Source organism: Helobdella robusta (assembly GCF_000326865.2).
Source record: "Helobdella robusta unplaced genomic scaffold HELROscaffold_7, whole genome shotgun sequence".
In the NCBI taxonomy this organism is placed as follows: Eukaryota; Metazoa; Annelida; class Clitellata; order Rhynchobdellida; family Glossiphoniidae; genus Helobdella; species Helobdella robusta.
In genome coordinates, this window is record NW_008705398.1 from 5,602,432 (window position 1) to 5,623,969 (window position 21,538).

The window sequence follows — 21,538 nt, forward strand, 5'->3', positions numbered from 1 at the left end:
ATCGAATATGGCCTTATTTGCCGCATGAATTCGAAAAATAAGTTTATTTTGAATTTTAATAAACTAAACGTTCACCAAAAAACTTTAGTGAGAAAAATCGAAAAAACGAACTACAAACATATTAACGCCAAACATTCGGTAGAATTTATAGAATATTGTAAAAATTATGGTCTATTACCAACATATATATATATATATATATATATATATATATATATATATATATATATATATATATATATATATATGTATATATATATATACACATAATTACATATATCTATGTTCCTGTATAAATACATATACATCAAGTTTTCATGGTTTTATTAGATCTAGAAATGAGTTACCTAGTTATACTCGATTGTACATTGAATCATTTCATTATATTATAAATTGAATATAAACTGAGAAACTGCATTCATATGGGACAGGAGAATGTTGATTGAATGTCGTAAGCTACTTGCAATGCAACAGATTATTATTACAAATAACAATCATATACATGTACGTACATAATCAGAACTTTCCTAATTACAAATCGGAAATAGTTGGAAGAAAATATAAATGTTCATCATGTAGTTCATGAAACTGATGTACGTACGCTCGTCCTGGTCAAACTTCAATAAATTGTTTAATCGAGGAAACTTTTTTTTCATCATCTTTCATCTCGATAATTTTACAGAAATATCAAACAAATCAATTATATAAAGTGAAAAATTTCTTAAATACGCTTCAAGTTCATTTTAGTTCAAACATTGGAATTAAAAGTCTACTAACCTCTTTATATAAAAGCTAACGTATCTATAAAAATAAACAAATAAATAAACATATAAAAAGGAAACAGAAGAAACATAACATTTCTACATGATGCCGATACTTAAAGAGCAACTAAAAGACAGAGTCATTGTGAAAACGTTTATAAAGAAACAACCGTTTTTATACGCATTAATTGACCAGTAGGAGGTCTCTGGATTTGATTTCACTGGAATTATCTCCGGACAGACGCAGTTGCAGTTACAGGTTGGAGTTGGAAATACGGATGACGAGTTGTAGTGTAGTGATGGCGTTGTTCTGCGATAGCTCGACGAGGAATTTATCGATGAGGAGTATCGAACCCTTTTCGTGGTCTTCGTCTGAATGGCGGTCTTGTTCCGAGGTTTGACGCATTTTGGTAGATAGTCGAAGGAGTATTGCAGCCTTATTAGTGGATATATAACATCACGCCCAGCCGGAGTGCATGCCTTGATAGCGAATGTTTCAAAGCACTTTATAAGTCCGTCAATTTCTTGTCTGCGTGCAGAAAAGTTTAATTCACAAGTCAACAGACATCATCAGAAGTAAAAAAACATAAATCGATAATCAACATAATAAGTTATTTTTTAAAATACCGTTGGTAATAATAATAATATAATAATAATATAATATAATATAATATAATATAATATAATATAATATAATATAATATAATATAATATAATATAATATAATATAATATAATATAATGTAATGTAATGTAATGTAATGTAATGTAATGTAATGTAATGTAATGTAATGTAATGTAATGTAATGTAATGTAATGTAATGTAATGTAATGTAATGTAATGTAATGTAATGTAATGTAATGTAATGTAATGTAATGTAATGTAATGTAATGTAATGTAATGTAATGTAATGTAATGTAATGTAATGTAATGTAATGTAATGTAATGTAATGTAATATAATATAATATAATGTAATATAATATAATATAATGTAATATAATATAATATAATATAATATAATATAATATAATATAATATCATATGACATGACATGACATGACATGACATGACATGACATGACATGACATGACATGACATAACATAACATAACATAATATAATATAATATAACTGACAGTGTTGAGTTGGTGTAGCTGGAGTTTTTTGAATGGCACTTCAGCTGGTACATGTACTGGTCTGAATAGTCTCTCCGCAGCAACTCCCTGCATAGAGAGGGCCTGGAGGATTCGTGGACAGCTTTGTTGAAGCAAGGAAGGTATTCTATGTATTCTTAAAATTTAATAAATAATTTAATGAGTTTGTGAATGTTTCAAAATTTTATAAGTTATCAATATAATTTTTACAATTTTTTATAAATTGAATTCTTATTTATAAAATTAAATTATGTAAAGTATGGGATTTCATTGGCTGCTGTTTGAAGCGGTTATCGAACATATGCGGTTTGTCAGAGAAGCAGTTTCAACGTTTCAAATCTCATCGCAACGGCCGTTCTCAGTGGTTGATTTTTTAAATACAAAAACCAATTTGGAAATTAATTTGCATTTGTTTAAGTAGTTCAACTGATTGCCCAAATGCTGTTAGATTAAAACTCAGAAAAATTCAAAAATGTAAAAAGCTTAAATTTTAACCGAACTAAATAATGTAATTTCATAAAACATAGTCGCTTCATTTTTTGCGTTCTTCAAGATTTTTGAAACAATTCTTCCCATTGTGAACTATGTTTTTGGTTGAACTGCATGCAGACAACTGCGGTTTTGATCTGTTTGATTTTGCTGCAATGTGTGTAGCGCAATCGCACTTTCAAACACGTTTCTGCGAAGCTTACATCTTGTTCTTATATAGGTTAACTTTACAAAAATGAAACTTATAATTTAATCTGAACATAATGACATACTTTCTTTACGTTGGCAGATATAAATGGCAATGTCATAATATTTCTTCCATTCGAAGGACAATCGATAGAGAAGATCAATCCCCTCGGGACAGCTCTCTTCAATCGGCTCCAAACATTGCTCGTACTTCTCGAGAGAGCTGAGAACGCAGAGCAGATAAAAGAAAAAGTTCATAAATACAAATTTTTTAAGTTGAAAACAAATATTTAAAATTAAAAAATAAATAAAAAATTTAATGAAATTGTCAGAAATTAAAAATATTTGAAGCTGCAGTTGGAAATGTACCAAATGTAGATAACGTAGAAACAGATAGTTTGCAAATAATCACCAATTTTATAAAAAAAAAATCTTAACTCAGAAATAGTTAGATAGGAACTAATTAATTATAAACATCCGAATGAGCGTACTTGCACCACCCAAGAAGGACTTCCGTGGAACTTTTCACAACGGCCAACATGCTTTGATGGAAAACCACCCTGGTGTTGAAGAATTCTTTGTAGCAGAGTCGCATAGCTTCTGGGAACTCTGGTGAACAATTTATCGAGTATCTGAAACCTACGGAGGATTGAACGATAAGATTTGCTTTTAAAGAAATTTTTTAGTTCATTGGTAATAGTTGTTAAATTTTATAGCGTTACTCAGCGGGATCAATGGCGTGAATCAATGCAGCGGAGTTAGTCGTTGCATGATAGGCCGGCAGGGATAGGTGCAATCTGCGTTCGAACTCAAGATCAACTGATTAGTCGCCTCCCCACCGTCCAGAGTTTAAAAATTAATTTTGGCTAATTATTATTTGAGTTTAACTCGCTTAATTAGTCGACCAGTTTTACGAAACTTGAGTGATAGAAATTTATAAAGAACAGAAATAAGAGTCTAATGTAGTATAATTTTCAGATCAGTCACATTAAACCTTGATGGCAACCAACGAATTTTAACACAATATTTATTAATGACATAACATAAAAACAAAATTAACGAAATCAAACCAAATGAAACGAAACATAAAAGAAGATTTGCTACTTTCTTCTGAAAGATATCCCTGAGGTTGAGGCTCATAAAGGCACCTCTCATTGCTCGTTGTGGAGCCTGATGACGTCGATGTCGTTGCTGATAATGTGGTTGTTGAAGTTACTTGATGCGCCATTGTCGTCGGTATGGTTGGATGTGGTAGTGGTTGTGCTGCTGATTGTATTGATGGTTTATTGTCGATATTTCCTAGCCACATTTCTATGGCAACGTTGAGTCTGAAGTTCGCGATGATGTAGCCGCAAGCAGATCTCACTAAATCATCTTCACACCAAAGCAGCTCTTTTGTGGTTCTTGTTGGTGGTTTGTTTATTGGTTGTTTGGTTGGTTAATTTGTTGCTTGGTTGGTTAATTGGTTGTTTGGTTGGTTAATTGGTTGTTTGGTTGGTTGTTCGGTTAGTTTGATAAAATTTTTATCTTTTTCTTAATTGAAAAATTGTTAACAGTTAGTTTACGTAGCTCTTTAAGAAAAACATTTTATAAACAATTAAACTTCTGTATGTTTTAAAATAGTTAAAATTTAAATTTAATGATTAATTTGATCGTATTTTGAGATCAAAATGATACTACATCTAAACATCATTTGCACTTGGATGATCACACTAAAGTATGTGCACATGAAATGGAACAAAGATTGAAAGCTGAATTTTTATACCTATACAAATTGTATATATAATAAAATCTATCACTCTAGATTGAAGAACAAACATGAGATACTGCTCGATTATTAATGCAACTTATAAATAGCACAAAGGATGAATAATAGATAAAGTTCCAAAACGACATGTAAGTAAATAATAAAGTATGAAAAAAACGCTAACAAGAAGAAGGTATAAATAATAAATGTGACTGACTGGCATGAATCCCCCTTCAACGTCATCATGACGTAACATCCATGGAACAGGTGATTGTCAACAGATTGCGTTTTCAAGCAGTTTATTATTTTCTTTATCTCGTTCACTGGACGTGTGTGTGTTTTTGTGTGTGTTTGTGTGTAATTTGTGTGCGTGCGTCATGTCTATGTATTTTGTATTTATGATGTGTGTGTGTGTGTGTGTTTGCACGCGTCTTTTCGTAATACGCGTTGGCGGGCAGTGCCGGATTTAGACAACTTCGACAAACGGGCAAAAAAAAATTTTGAAAATGTTTAAATTTTGAGAGCGTTTTTATTCTAGCATGCTTAAATTTTCTATCATGCTTAGAATGTGTTGGAAGAAGACCATATTTCACACAGTATTGTATATTATTAAGGAAAATTAAAAAGACAAACTTTAAATTAATTTGTGGCATTATTTCGGTAGAACACACACCACACACACACACCACACACACACACACACACACACACACACACACACACACACACACACACACACACACACACAACCAATACTGCATACAACAATCCTGAACTTGCATGCAATCAAGATAAAACTGCGTTAATTCACAGTCACGCATGCGGATGGTTTTGCTACAAGATATGGGTATGCGTAGGTGCACACGTTGAAATTCTTGTTTATTTGATTAATTTCTTTTGCTTTCGGCTGTGTGTACAGATGTATGTATGCATGTATTTGTATGTATGTAGATGTATGTATTTCTATTTGTCTCTCCATATCAGTGTGATCTCGTAAGTTCACGTGTATATATGTATTTGTGTACGTTTATGTGTATATATGTGTATGTTTGTTTGTTTGTTTGTTTGTGTGTGTGTGTACGAACATATGTTCTGGTGTGTAGATATGTGCGCACATTTATGGGCGTGTATTTTCATGTAGACCTTTCATAATTATAACATAATATGAATAGGTATGTATCTACGAGTGTTTGTAATATAAGGTTGATCATGTATTTGCGTGTGTGTGTGTTTATTTATGTGTGAATGTGCTTGTAGGGACGTATACATGTGTGTATATTATACGCACGTGTATTGTATATGTACGTATATATATTGTGTATTGTATTGTATATGCATCATTTTTCTTTATCCGTTTTGTTATATTTATTTATTTACTGATTTGTTTAATTTTGTACTACTGCCTTGCATGCCGTAACAGTTTCTACGTCTGTAAGCCTACTGATTTTTAAAGAATAAAAAAGTGTGAATATTTCTGAATGTAATTAAGATGTGCCACGTAGTGCTACTGACAGGAGCTCAAGTCATTTAAAATTCCATCTCATCTCGTTAACATGATGTATGTTCTGCTTTTAAGAGATTCATACTTTTTCTGATAAAAAAAAAAATTAATTTGAGAAAAAAAGTTATTTAAAAAAAATCATCGTTTATAACATTTTTTTTTGGTCAAAAATGTTATTCTTAATCGCTGCATTATTCAAATGCCATTTACAAACAAAGATTAATGGCAACCATGGAGAGTCTTTTTATTAAGAATGGGTACCAGGCCAAACTGGAAAGATATAAATAAAAATAAAAAATAAAAAAAACTACATAAATGAAAACCAAAAGAAAACAATAAAATGATATCGATAATAAAATAATGTAATAAATAATGTATAAAATCTGACATATATCAAAAAAGCGAAAGAAAGCAGATAGCCACAGCATAAGAACATAAAACAAACGAACGAACAAAAGAACGAACCAACGAACCATAAAGAAAACTGGATGAAAAGAATTCACACATACATATATACACACACACACAAATTTTCGTTTAGTTAAAAAAAACGCAATTTCTTTTTTCTCCATTTTCGTCATCTTTGCACCACCATCATCATCATCGTCGTCGTCGTGGTCATGATCATCTTCTTCTTCTTCTTACATCACCACCATCGTCATCGTATTGTCACCTACTCATTGTTACCATGTCTCTTTTTAACAGTCAGTATCATCATATGTTTGGTCATCGTCTTCCACGTCACCATCCATCTCTCCATCATCATAAAACTCCTCCTACCAACATCACTCTCCTCGTCATCGTCATCATCATCGTCATCATCGTCGTCATTATCATTCTTGTTGACGTCATCACAATATCAGTAGTTATCACTGTCGTTGTTGGAATCATAACCAGTTGAGTCATCATCAGCATCAATCAGCAGCAGTCGCTGCAGCAGCGATAGCATCGCCTTCATCATAATCTTCATCGTCGTCGTCGTCGTCTTCCTCAAGGCTCCTATCATCGTTCTCATTAAAAGTAAAAGAAGAGATGTAGATGGTCTGCATGCATAATAATTCATATATAGGAAGCATTTATTGATTCTACTTATGCATGCGTATTTCAGGCAAAGTGTAGCAGACCGACATACGTGCCGGCTGGCTGGCTGACTGGATCTTATTGAACATTTCTACTTCAACCAGTACACTGCACTGAAAAGTATCCAATTATGTCCGTGGGTTCACTCTACTTGAGTATTATTAAATTCCGCAGCCTGAGATTTGTTCTGAGGTGTACTTCGTTCAAATGCGCGACATCTTATTCCGTATCAAAATGTAATAGAATGTACTGTCTTTGACGTGAATATATTTCATAAGCAGTTTTGTGAATTGTACTTTGAAGTACTATAAGTACTGCAAAGCACGTACGTGTGCCTGCTACAAAGTATTACTTTGAAACAGTTTACTGCATTGTACTAAACTGTGCCATATTCACAGCACTGAGGATTGTTTGGAATATCTTCAACTCAACTCTACCTTACATGAAGTACCCCTTAATAGCATGCGTGTCAACATTAACCACACTTGTACTGGTTACTAAGTACTCTTCGAATTAATTTGATTGTTAAAATAATTTCCCTGCCATTTGAACATATTAAATGCAATGCAATGCAAAAAGTTATTTTGCAGGAAGAAAAGAAATAGAGAGATAGAGAAGTAGATAGAGAGAGAGAGAGAGAGAGAGAGAGAGAGAAAGAGGGAGAGAAAGAGAGAGAGAGAGAGAGAGAGAGAGAGAGAGAGAGAAGTAGAAAATAAAACAGGAAAGCGTTTTAGAGGGACGATGGCGTGATTTAATTCGATATAAAGTAATGCGCATTAACGAAGCCATTTGAGGAATTATTTTCAGAATTATTCCTCGGCTTTTTCAAAGACTTTTTTTAATAATAAAGAAAAGATACTACAGCTGCTTCAACATGAAATTATTACAATTGCTAATATACTACAACTACTTCTACTACATACCATCGGGATTATTACTCCAATACAACAACAACAATGCAACTACTATTGCTACAACAACTACTACTGCTGCTGCTATTGCTACTACTACTACAACTACGATTTATACTACTACTACTACTGCTGCTACTGCTGCCACTACTACTACTACTACTACTACTACTACTACTAATATTACTACTACTACTACTACTTCTACTACTACCACTACTACTACTACTACTACTACTACTACTACTACTACTACTACTACTACTACTACTACTACTACTCTACTACTACTATACTTTTAGTACTTCTACTACTACCCCTGCTACTATACTTCTACTACTACTACTACTACTACCACTTCTAATACTTCTACAACTACTACTATTACTACAGCAATACATAAAATTTTTATTGATTACTATAATCACAAAAAAATGGCAAAACAAAAATACCCGCCGAAGAAAAAACTTGGCTAATAATAATTTCGCCAACGTTCATGAAGCAAAATGAACCTGACTGACAGACGTCTTATAATATTTCATATCCATTGTTCGTCCTATTGCATCTGGTTATTTCTTTCTATACATTTCTATACATTTTCATTTTATTATTTCCATTTTGTTGTTTCTCATTAAAACTTTTTATAGGTTAGATTAAATTTTTTGTTAAATCGTTCGTTAGCTCATCTATACATTTATTTGACAATGTATTGCAACATTTATGCTGTCAAACGCGTTACACACACATACACACACAAATACACACACACAACGCGTTACACACACACGCATACACACACACACGCACATGTATTGTTCTATATGCGCCATGAAAGAAAAAAAACTAATTAAATTTACTAATTTCATCCGCACATTCATCCATCTTCAACTTAAAAACACAACTTTCATGCCATTTTATTTAATTTTATTCCTTTCCACTCCAATTTAAAGACTTACCATGCAACTCTTGCATTCGATTTTTATTCACTGAAGCAGATTTTTCAAAAAACCACAGCAAATAATCTACATATCTCTTGGACAAATTCCATGAAAACAAAACCCACCCATCGCAATTCAGTTTCTTTAACTTTTTCACAAAATCCCCACCAAATCAATCTTCCTAACCAACCTCTAAAAACGCTCATCTTAAAACCTTTTTTAAGCAACATATTACATTCTTTTTCATCAAAACACTTTTTAAACCAACTGGAACAGCCTTATCAAATTACCCGTAAAAAATTTCTCACCCACTATTGAAACCCCTCCGTACCGTATCGTACCCTGCCATACCATGCCATACCGTAACAACAAACCTTCTTTACTGATGGTGCAAGACGAGAGGAGGAAGAGCTGAGAGGGGGTGAAATCCTCCCAGGCAGAAATGTTGCACCTCAAAGAGAGAGTTCTGTTGCATTGGTGCCACGATCTGTAGGAACTTTTTCATCATTTTATCCCAATCATCCTCTTATCCTATTCATCTTTTCATCCCAATCATCCTCTTATCCAATTCATCTTTTCATCTCAATCATCATCATATCCAATTCATCTTTTCATCCCAATCATCACCTTATCCAATTCATCAGTTTATTCCGTTCGAAATGTAAATTTTAATGTGATTTGAAGCTGGTTCACAAATAATATTTAAATTAGTTAATGTCTAAAAAATATTCACAGCACATTGGGTAAGCCGATTGAATTAAAGCATAAAAAATGTGTAAATATTTAATTATAGTTTCTCTATTACATCCAAAATAATGTTGCAACATTTTTTGAGCTTCTCTCTTCAAATATTTGCTCACACTGGCGTGTGTTGTTTTTTTTGTAACATTACATTAAAATGACATTACAATTCACCAAACGCGTTATTGGGGGCGAGGTTTTGTGGCTTAAAGCCGGCCCCACGATGGATGATTTTGTTAAGGTCGAGGTCAAAATTTACAAATTTGTTCATAAATTAAGATTAAAAATTGATTTGGCCACTCTGAAAAGTAATATTAAGTTAACAAATTTGTATGACGGTTTTACTATGGAAATCACAAAAAATGCAACAGAAGCACAAAGTCTCTTAGCTAAGCCGCCGTATATAACTGATTAATGTTAACAATTTGTGTAGTATGGTGAACATAAACAAAAAGCAAACGCACATCCATCCATCCATCCATCCATCCATCCATCCATCCATCCATCCATCCATCCATCCATCCATCCATCCATCCATCCATCCATCCATCCATCCATCCATCCATCCATCCATCCATCCATCCATCCATCCATCCATCCATCCAGCCATCTAGCCAGCCATCCAGCCAGCCATCTAGCCAGCCATCCAGCCAGCCATCTAGCCAGCCATCCAGCCAGCCATCCAGCCAGCCATCATTCATTCCATTCAGCAGTAGGCAATTTTTTTATGACCTGCAGGCGATGGAGCAAAAAAAATATTTTTCTTTGCACGCAATAACAGCCATGAAAATTTTTTTGCTTATTTTCCATTTTATCGTTTATATTGTTTTTATTATTTTTTATTATTTTTTGCGAAATACCATTTTTATTCAAAATAGAATTGTTTCATCATGGCTGTACTGATAAATTACCATAAATAATTGTAGCGTATGGCAAATGGTGACAGAATGGCGGAATGGTTAAGGGCACCTACCTGGTCTTGTGTTGAAAGGACCGAATTCAAATTCAGTCATATCTTTTTTATTTCAGGTGCGAAAGTTGATGATGCGTTAATTTCACACTTGTTCAAGAAGAATAATTTGCAGCCAATTAATTTTGAAACAACAAACAAACAAAAGAGATCTACTTGCAAATGGCTTCGAAACTTTCGAGCGACGGATACTTGAGAAAGTTTGCATAGGACTGACCTGCCTTCACATCCTTCCAATGTTTTTTGCATCTGTTTTGCGCCATCGACATGGAGCAATCATCTGCGTAGGTATGTTATGAAAAAAGTTTCAACCATCATAAGCGTGCGTGCGTGGTTGAACATTCGACACTTCAATAGTTGAAGGCCTGGCTGATTTATCACATCTAATGATCAGGCATTCGGTTTTGTGGGCAGCTAAGTAAACAGCATTGTTTGGAGAAAAAATAAGACTTGTTGCGTTTGGTCAGTTGTGTGTGAGGAATAATAAACGAATGCAGTTGCAGTCCGGTGCATATCGAAAATAATTTGTTGGAAACCTTTCAAAATGTTCGATGAACAGGATGAAATAAGTAGCGAGAATATTTGATGTGTACTGGTTAATTCATGATTTTCATGTGAAAATTAAAAAAATTTAAAATAAGAAATCCACGTTTAAAAAAATTTGTCAAAACTTGAAAATTAAACAATGCTAAAACTCAATTGTAATAATTTGAAGAATAATAAATGATGACCTTGAATTTACACATTTGAAAAATTCAATTGACAACAGTAAGTTTTCTTCCAATGTTAATTGATAAACCGGATGGGTGTGGTGTGTGTAGAAGACAATTGTGTAACTATTTGCCAGCTATTTTTAGTAGCTAGCAGATGGCGCCTGTGGATTATCATTAGTGTTGCACGCTGCACGATCATTAGCACTAGAACATTTATTAGGAACACGAGACAGATTGTAAATTAGTTTATTAGTGGAGTTGCAGGCCTTCCATAAATCTCTCTCCTAAAGATGCGCCATCAGAACTTACTTGCCTTCCCTCGCATGGTTATTATATGTACATAGAATTCTCTTTTGGCTAATATCCTGACGATAATTAGCTTCGTTAATGAGCTGTTGAAAACATTTTCTTCATTGAAAATGTTATTGATTTTATTAATACAGTTATGTATTTTAAAACTATGAAAGCATTAGATGGCAGCTTGAAGTAAATACTGTTCGGTGCATACCACACGGGGCACACGTACTGTAACAACGGGTCGGTTAGGTACTGTAACATAATGTTTTTAGGTACCCTAACATAACGCAGGTATTAGGTTCGCGTTAGTTCGCTATACGTACGCTTAATTATTTATGATTTCAAAATCGATGAATAAAAATTTTATGTTCTAATTAGCTCACACGATACATAACAAAATTAAAAATTACAAAAAACAAAATTATAAATTACAAAATTGTTATAATCCATTGCAGTGGTCGTTGAAAGCATTTAATTGGAATGAAATTAATGAAAATATTTTAGCGAATTTCAAAAATTAATAGCACGATTATTTTAGTTAATTAAAAACATGCCAACACGGGCAACTAAAGGGAAAAATTAAAAAAAACTTGAAACCTGAGAGAAACTCCTTAGCTTGTAAGTGGTAGATGAAAAGACTGCAGAGAGCACTGGCAATAATAGATAGCGCTGGACATAGCGTCAAGTCAGAGCGCATGCCAAAACTCACAAGAAGTGTAGAAAGTCGTCTTCATCACACTCCAGTTGTTGTTAGTCTCCTCTCTTAGCTGAACGTCGGTGTGTCAGATTAGATAGGTGCATCCAGTTCTTTCAATTCGATTCCATTTTATACGTGCACTGGCAAAGGCATAACATTTCTTTTTTCGATATTACTGTTAAAGCTCTATATTTATTTGAGTAATAATTTGAATTTTTAATACAAAATTTTAAAACTAAATAATGATATACGCTGGGGATTAATTTTCTTTTTTTCTAACTATTTTTCTTCTCTTTCTACACGCGCCAAATTTTATGAACAGACAGAACTCGAGCGAATAAACGAACGGTAAACAAAAAATGTTATATGTCCATGGCATGCAAATTATAAAAACAACTCCACACGAACTGCCTTGCATGTATCTATGCATGCGTTATATAAACACGAACCATCATTCCATCCGTGTCTTGTGTATCTATAAATAATAATACTAATATGCCTTTATATAAATTTATACGATAAAACGCCTATGCATTTATGCATGTGTTTGTGTGTACTTGTTTGTCTGTCGGTGTGTTTGTGTGTGCCTGTATACCTTTGTGTGTGTTTGTGTGCTTGTGTTTACGTTTGCCTGCATTAGGGTGAATAAGTACGAGCATTTGATCGTCGGAAGCTTTTAATTCAAAGAGGCTCCATCGTACATACGTTGAAGAAATTTGCGAACTCAACAGTTTATAGGCAAAGAACGACGGCGGCACTGGAGCAATGAAAGGTTCGGGAAATAAATCATGCGTAATAAATAATAGATGATGAAAAAATTTTCATATCCACAGAATTTCGATCATAAATACGTGCGATGCAAAAAAAGTTATTGCAGAGAACTGCTTAGAGTTGATGTTGCAAGAACGGTTAGCATTAATATTTCATCAGATTAAATTTAATAAGAAATAAACTCGGAAGACATGGAAATAAATTATAATGTACGTTGACCATCAGTGTCAACTCAACATACGTTCACTGCTCACCAACCAACCATCAACCAACCGTCAACCAGCCATCAACCAACCATCAACCAACCATCAACCAACCATCAACCAACCATCAACCAACCATCAACCAACCATCAACCAACCATCAACCAACCAACCACTCAGAAGAAAGAAGACAACTTGATCGATCGTACAACATGACTGGATGAACATGTTGATTGAGTTTGAATGCACATAATAAGATTCATTACAGAATAAGTTCAGGCGCAAGAGTAATTATAAAATAAATTCATATAGATTACATTTTTAGTTTCATTCATTTTATTATTATTATTTAAGCCCTTTATAAAATTGTAAAGAACAGCATGAACCCATGTAAAAAAATTCCATTCCTACTTTCACATGGCTTTGGAATTTTCATTTCGTTATAACAAATGCAAAACCTTCGAAATATGTTGCCGGTTGCTCGTTGCATGTTGCACCCTGTGGCATAACAAGTCTATAAGTGTCAACATTTTGAGACCTGGTGCACTCGGTTATATCGAAAGTACTAGATAAGTGCAAATATGTGGGTTATAATTGAATGAGTGTATGAATGAATGAATAAATGAATGATGAATGAATGAATGAAGGAAGAAAGGAATGAATGAATGAAGGAAAGAATGAATGAACGAAGGAACGAACGAAAGATTGAATGAATAGATGTATGAAATATACAACATAGTTGATGAACTTACTGAATATATGCTGGATATCTGCATGCTAGGTATATTGCATGTGAATGTTTGTGTCTCATGCAACTCCCTGATTTCTGGTTTACAACACTCTTTTCTTCCTTTTTCATTCTCTACTCATATTATCTTTTCTCTCTCTCTCTCTCTCATTTTCACTCTCTCTTTTTCTCACTCTCACTTTATAAATTTTTGCATGTGTGGATATATATATATATATATATATATATATATATATATATATATTGTGCTATGTTGTGTTTATGCAAAAGTGCCTATGCCGGCAATTTTTTTTTTACAGAATCCAGTTAATTGATAGCAGTGTTTTGTGTTATTATTAAATCTCAATGAATTTGTTTTAAATTAATTTAAAATCTCGAAAATAATAAGTTAATAAATTTGTTGTTGTTTCCTCGGCGCTAAAAATAAATGAATGAATGAATTTTATTGATTGTTGGAGTAGAGAGCTGTGTATACAGGTTGGCTGTGTGTGTGTTTGTGCACAGAACCTAGCTTTAAACCAAACAACCAACCAACATGCTCCACTCTCAAAATCAATAACCGAATCTTTCCGTATGAATAATCTTGTGTTTTTTCCTTCATAATATTTTAATGTTGTTAACATGGAATATTTTATATAAGTATACTAATTTTTAGATGCTCATGAAAACTTTATGGTGATTTTTGTCGAAAAAAGCTTTTTAGATGAATTAAGGGAATGTAAAAAAATGTTGTTAATATAATGAGTGAGTTGAGTGGAATGTTCAAAGTTACTGCAGTTGAGTGGAATGTTCAAAGTTACTGCAGTTGAGTGGAATGTTCAAAGTTACTACAGTTGAGTGGAATGTTCAGAGCGGTAGGATGATGTTACTGCTGAGCAACTCACTTTTTGGGTTTGAAAGATGCGTGGACGCGCCAACAAGCTGCTCTTCAAACCTCGCTTCAAATATTTGTATCAAATCAGGTCTCTTAACTTTCAAGAGAGCTTGTATTAGGATTTCTTTTTTATTCGCCGAACGACTCAGCCCTTTGATCCAGTTGTTTAGCATTTCAATCTTTTTATCGAGGTCAGTTTTTTTCAGTAGAGCAGCATTATTTTCAATGGTATGCAAAACAGTGCAAGAAACACCGAGAAACTTTCCAAGTTCGATCCATTCGTTTCCGAGTTCGAGGGCTAGCCGTGTAAGCATACTGTTCTTTAGTTCACATTCATTGTCTAAATATGTTAATTCAGCTCGTGTCATCACTGTCAAAGCTAACAAATCTTGGTTTTTAGGTAAGGTTACCATGTGTTCCGCCAACATTTTTAGGGGTAGACTTGGTACTTTGAAAATAGATTCATTGTTTGTCAGAATTTTGCTGGTTGTCTTTTCGTCCGCGGGTAAATATTCACTTATTTTAGAGAGTTGAATGAATCCTCTGTAAACATCGTAACACTTTTGAACAAATATGTCGTGCTCTTTTAACGAGAGAGAGAGGTTGCAATCGAAATTGACGTTGAACATTGATACAAGCTTCGACGGGTCGTCAACGTATTTCAAATTGCCTCTGAATGTTATTCTAAACTTTTCGCCTTCTTTCATCAAAAAATTTTGATCTCTTTCATAAATTACGTTATAATTTTTTTCTTCCATTGAAGTAATAAACTTTTCCACTTTCTGAATAGGAATGACAGACGCGACAAATTCAGTTGATGTAGTTCTATCTTGAGACACGATGAAACTGACAATTTTCTGACTCATCATTTCATCCAAATGCGTTGCTATGATTTCGGCTCCTTTAGCGTTAATACTAACCGTAGTTCGCAGCAGAACAAAAGTTTCGATGGGCTCTGACAGTTTTATAGTTACCACATCGAGCAATGCGGTTGGCTCAATATTAACAATTTCAACAACCCATTTGTCTTTCTTTTTTCTCACTAGATACACATTATCACTCTCGTCCTCTGTTTCCAGATCATAAATGCCCATGTACCAATGTATGGGCTTGTTCATCGGCTGATTGGGGTCGGAATCTTCGTTTTCGTTAGCTGTTGCAGTACCTGCTATCTCAGGTTTGTTCATAGTTGGATTTACTCTCATCGAGTTTTCTGCGAAATTATTATTCTTTTTGACGGCGCCAGAGGAATCATCTTCTTTATTTTTGTTCCTTATCATTTTTTTCAAAACAATTGGATTTGGCGGTAAAATGACGGTCATACTAATAGGACTTTCAAATGTTTTGTTGACCCATGACATTTTCACTATTGAACTTGCTGTCAGCAAACTGTTTGCTAATATTAACGTTTTTTTCAGTTGTTTTAAATTTATATTGTCCAGTGGTTGTAATTGGAGAACTATTTTCTCAGGCTTTATTAAAGCGTCTTGAGGAGCCGTAATCTTTATTTTGGAATCAAGACTAGAAACCACATGTCCACCTTTTCTTTTTATTCGAGAAATAGCTTTTTTATTTCTTGAAACAACTAAAAATGTTCCTAAATAATTTGTCTGCGCTTGAGCAAATCGAACATCCTTGAAACTGTCAAAAGTTTGCTCTGAAGTTTTAAGCTCTGTCCAGCCAACGCACTGATGTTGCATCATTTTTATTGCTGTTTCTCTGATGTTTGTTTGATGTCGCGGCATACAGTGAGGGATAGAGAGACACATGCCAGGTTTCAAGGCAACTACGCCATCGTTACATTTGAAATTCGGAATATAAACTCTTATCACGTGACTGACTAATTCTTCGTCGTCATAAAACTCGTAACGAGTTTTCATGATATCAATATATTCGCAAAGAATTTCTCCTTCGTAAAGCAAGGAAGGATCAGCTTTTACTAAACACCCAATCCCTCCGTCAAATTCAGCTAAAGTAGGAAGATGCAATGGAAAAGTTGGCCATAAAAACGCCTCCTCTTGTTTGGCTAGCATCTGCATCTGCTCCAAACGCTCCTGCTCTTCTCTTCGTCGTTCTTCTTCAAGTAGCCTTTCTAATTCTTGCTGCTTCAAGAGTTCATCTAGTCTAGCTTGTTCGGCTGCCAAACGTTTTTTTTCCTCCATTTCAGCTTTAAGGTGATTGGCTATAGCAATAGCCTCTTCGCAAGCTTTTTGGGCGTTTAGAGAGGCTAATTCAGTTTCTGCAGTGAATTTTGATGCTTTCAATAACTCGTCGTTAAGTGCAGCAAGTTGTTGGTTCAGCTTTTTCTGTTGAACCTCAATCAGGCAAGCCTCCGCTGTCTCTTTGCAGCATTCTTTCCCACCAACCGCTAATTTCTTAGTGATATTCGTTGTAATCCCTTTTATTGGAGAGCGAATAAATTCTAAATTGCTCCTAGACATGTCACAATATGATGATAAGTTGTCCATTTCCTTGCGCAAATTACGAGAAAGTTCGTCCAGACGAGTAAGTTGACTTTCATCAAAGGACTCAGAAGTCTCACCGATAAAAGCTTCCAGTTGTTTCAGCACCGCAAATATATCGTCCGCCTTAGGCTTGCGTACGAGTTCGACATCATCGTTCTCAACGTTATCGCCATCCTCCCCCTCCTCGTCAAAGGCAGTTTCTTCATTTTGAATCTCGTCATCGCCAATGCCCACGTCGCTTTTAATTAAATTTAACGCTACCGACGTATCGCTCATTTTTGATGGTTATTAAGTAATGTTATTAATCAGCGGATAATGTTATTATTTCGTCGAATATCGTCGAATAATTGCGTTAACCAATAAATAAACTCATCTGGTCGTGTATGTTGTTGTTTAATAAACAAGCGGTGACGCAAATTCATGGGAAATTAATTCCAGTTCGAATACAATTTTCAAACTTGATTTATTTCCAATATATATATATATATATATATATATATATATATATATATATATATATATATTTATAAGTATATATATATATATAATCAACAAATATAAACAAACAGAAAATTTTGATCTTATAAATGAAATGACACAATTTATTCAAATTTCTTTACAGTTGTTACCTGCCTGCAACATATTATCATTCAACAACACATTCCTTAAGAAAAACCAAAAGCCTAGTTTGTATCAGCGTAAACATCGTATAAAAAAGTATGCTTTTAAATATCAAAATTAATAAGTACAAAAATGAAATATACACATTGACATTATTAATAAAGACCATTACTTCAAAATAATGCAACAGTTTTTAAGAATAAATGTTAATAAGGTTTGGCCCTGTATCCACTCGTAATAGGTTTGCTGCGTCTCACAGGACCCTGTTGGTACCCTTTGTTCCATGGCGGGTTTTCTTGAGCTGTTTAAATAATGTTACATCAAGCCAATTAATTAATTATTAATTAATTACATATTCAATTGAAATCTATATAAATTATATAACAAAAACAGTTACACAAAACAATCAACCTATCAAAATATGAATGTACAGACAATAATAACACCAACCGTAGCTATTGTCAGTGTCGGAGCCATAGTTGAAACTACCCTCTGAATAATTATTGCTGTCATAATTTTCCTGGGTATAACCGTTTTCTGCATTCCCGCCATCAGCCTGCCAACAGAACAAAATAGGTAAAATATATAATTTGTTGAGTTTATATCACAAAAATTATTTAAAATAAATATATAAAAATGGAAAATTGACTAAAAAATCAAATAGCGAATGAAAAAGCATCGATGGCCAGTGAATGTGAGTGAACCATAATAATCAAATACATCGTTAATACTTCAGAGAAAAAAAATCTACATACAATTTTTGAACAAAGACCAACTAACATAATTATTACTACTGTAACTATCGTTGCCGTAAGATTGATCGTTGTAAGTCGGCCAGGCTTGCATGTTTTGAACATTTGTAACAGAAGCTCCACCCCTTATGTTACCCCTTCCTCTGTTGAATTTGAATTAGAAAATTATCAGCTCAGAGAAATATTAATTGCATTTCAATTTATTAACAAATTTTATTCAATCTATCATAAAAACCTAAGAATAAGATTTTATAAACAAATTTTATGGACCAGGAGGAACCTGTTGAATGCACCTCCTCTCCTTGGAGAAGGCAGAGGTCGAGGAGCTGCCATAGAAGATGCCATTTGTTGGGAGGGTCTTTGAGGTGGTAGAGGGGGCCTACTGGAGCCCCTCTGCATCCCCATGTTTCTCATACCAGATGCCCCCCTCATGGAAGATTTCATCTGAGGAGAGGGTGGAGGGGGACTCATGATGGCCTGATGAGGTGTAGAGTAGCCGAGTGACTGGTTGTACAATGACAGAAAACCAACTGGATCTGAACCCTCTAAGTAGCTCTGTTATGTGGTCACGTGGGAAATAATTATTAAAATTGATTAGAAAAGAAGTAAAACAAAGATGAAAATATTTGCATCACATTTAGCTGTCATAAAAACACTAATGAAGTTAAAATTTATCAATCCTTTGCGAAAACAAGGATAAGACAATTTTTTAATTTTAAAAGAGCAATTTTGTTTGAAGTACAGCAGCAAGCAGAAAAGCGACTTACAGGAGATATGAGAGCTGAAAGAAGGGTCATGGCATGTGTGATCCTCTGGTAGGCTGTCACAGTTGGTCCCCAAGTTTCAATGACAACATGAAGGTCAAAGTTCAAGTGAGAATATTTGCCTCCCTGCTGCCTCAATTCTTCCTCCTTTGAGAATGAAACAAAATAATATAACTAACAATTTTTAATAACATAATGAATAATTTTTAATATGATAACGCAAACATGATGTCGTTTAAGTTTAAAATATATATGTCAGAAAAAAATCTAGAACCTTCGCTTTGTCCCTGATAGAGCCCTCCCCATAGACAGATATCTTACAGCCTGTCAACTTATGCAAGTGCTTCACCGTTTTGCCCGACTGCCCCACTATTCTGCCAACATAACTGACCTGTGCATGAAAATAAATAAAATAATTAAATCTTTATGTTACATTATTTTTTAAACATTAATAACCCTCTTCATTCACTCTTATAGAATAATAATAATATTATTAATAATAAATAGAACCATCACAGCAACAAAAAAATAATATGCATTTAATATGCTTTATAATAACGTTCTGAAATATTACAAAGATGAACAGAGTAATTGAAATAATGAAACTTTACTTGTGGGTTTTCTTTAACTGGCAATTTGAATTTTAAAGCGACTCTTGTAGGTTTCTTGGACAGTAAGTCTATGAAATGACCATCTTCTTGTCCAGTTCTTATCAACTCTAATTCTGTAGAATTAAAATGATGAAATTAAGTTTCATAAGTAACCCTGTGGTTATTTATGTGCTAAAATACACATGATATAATGTTACTTTTAGGTGCATTTTAAATTAGTATCTAATAAACGAATAAGCAAGTCTATAAAAATTTTTAGTCAGACAAAACAATAATAAAATAATAATTACAAAATCTTTTCTGTGTGTATGTAATATAATTGAATTTAATTAATACAAATGAATTATAACTCTAAACTGAAAATAAATTAAGAAGACCGATGTTCTACATCCCATATATGTTTTTATATAGATATGCGAATACACATAAAATAGAGGTTATCTGTATACTATGATGATACGGATACAGTTCTACAATCAATATGTACAAAGCCACTGGCAGAAGATTTCAGGTGCCATATTGTAATAATATAGTATAGATAGACAACATAAAAAGAGAATTTAGACACTACCACAAACATTTTTATTCGTTTCAATAACATTTTGAATTTTGGAGAAAGGGAAAACAAAATTAAAAGACAACAAACCTCGATCAACAACTTGTGTGAGTAATGGAAACTCGTCTGCATTCAATCGACTCCTCTCCTCGAACAGAGCATCCATGTTTGAAAACATCGACGTGCCACAGCCACCACCACAACTACCACCACCGGGTTCAGAAGTCTCTTTACTACTACAATTACCAAATTCTGCCGGCTCCATTTTTCGTGAATAGTTTATCCGAGTGAAATTATCGATGAGTGTCCAATTGAGATATCCGCACTATAATGTCCACAAGACAGAAGCACGGAACATAAATAGTAAGCTTGAAAGTTTTACGATCCCTTTTTACGATTAGATACAACAATGCGGCGCTTTTATGATAAATGCAAACGTTAAGTAAGCTAGATAGACATTGTAATCCTATTAATCAGAATCTTTGGTTGGAAATTTCTGTCATTAAAAATGTGTTGCAAAACAAACTTTTTAAGTCAAGTAGTGTGCTTCAATTATTATATTAATAGGTTTTCACTCTATTAATATTACTTAAAACTCCGTTGGTATTCCTTATTAGATAGAACTGTGATTAAATGGCTTATTAATTATAGAACTTGACTCACGTATGATTATTTTCACTGAAACAGTCTAGTCTCCTTATTATGTCTTAGTTCAAAGAATTATTACCATTTGTTGTGATAAAAGCGCATAATGCTTCTCTTACAAAATCTTCATGTAGATACTCTAGACCTCACCGTGCACGCAACCATTAGCCACTATTATCGTGTTAAATTCCATTCGTTCCGTGACGGCGAAAATTCCATTGATGATTCAGTCTCTAAAATCGAAGAAATATTAGCAAAGGATCTGAAATCTGTGATAACTGTGGACCATTTTGCATACGGTCCCAATTACTGCAACGTAGGACTAGGCTCCTACGTTGCAGAT

General features: G+C 33.7%; 4 protein-coding genes across 4 annotated transcripts; all 4 read right to left on the minus strand.

Annotated features, from left to right (window-relative positions):
- Positions 1 to 860: 860 nt before the first annotated feature.
- On the minus strand, positions 861 to 3,899 carry HELRODRAFT_165246 (hypothetical protein; the record flags this gene model as incomplete). Its single annotated transcript, XM_009031092.1, has 5 exons — positions 861 to 1,290; positions 1,898 to 2,051; positions 2,677 to 2,813; positions 3,082 to 3,229; positions 3,695 to 3,899. 5 exons carry the CDS (start codon positions 3,897 to 3,899, stop codon positions 861 to 863), a joined length of 1,074 nt encoding a protein of 357 aa, XP_009029340.1.
- Positions 3,900 to 10,630: 6,731 nt separating this feature from the next.
- On the minus strand, positions 10,631 to 12,185 carry HELRODRAFT_165247 (hypothetical protein; the record flags this gene model as incomplete). The annotated part of the gene is made up of 3 exons (XM_009031093.1): positions 10,631 to 10,758; positions 11,501 to 11,599; positions 12,086 to 12,185. 3 exons carry the CDS (start codon positions 12,183 to 12,185, stop codon positions 10,631 to 10,633), a joined length of 327 nt encoding a protein of 108 aa, XP_009029341.1.
- Positions 12,186 to 14,753: 2,568 nt separating this feature from the next.
- On the minus strand, positions 14,754 to 17,522 carry HELRODRAFT_165248 (hypothetical protein; the record flags this gene model as incomplete). The annotated part of the gene is made up of 1 exon (XM_009031094.1): positions 14,754 to 17,522. One exon carries the CDS (start codon positions 17,520 to 17,522, stop codon positions 14,754 to 14,756), a length of 2,769 nt encoding a protein of 922 aa, XP_009029342.1.
- A 169-nt stretch (positions 17,523 to 17,691) lies between these two features.
- Positions 17,692 to 20,974, minus strand: HELRODRAFT_108276 (hypothetical protein). Its single transcript, XM_009031095.1, has 8 exons — positions 20,641 to 20,974; positions 19,995 to 20,107; positions 19,658 to 19,774; positions 19,387 to 19,530; positions 18,900 to 19,174; positions 18,648 to 18,762; positions 18,318 to 18,423; positions 17,692 to 18,168 (listed from the first exon to the last, which is right to left on the minus strand). The coding sequence occupies exons 1-8, from the start codon at positions 20,813 to 20,815 to the stop codon at positions 18,074 to 18,076; spliced, it is 1,140 nt and encodes a 379-aa protein (XP_009029343.1). The 5' UTR covers positions 20,816 to 20,974; the 3' UTR covers positions 17,692 to 18,073.
- Positions 20,975 to 21,538: the final 564 nt, after the last annotated feature.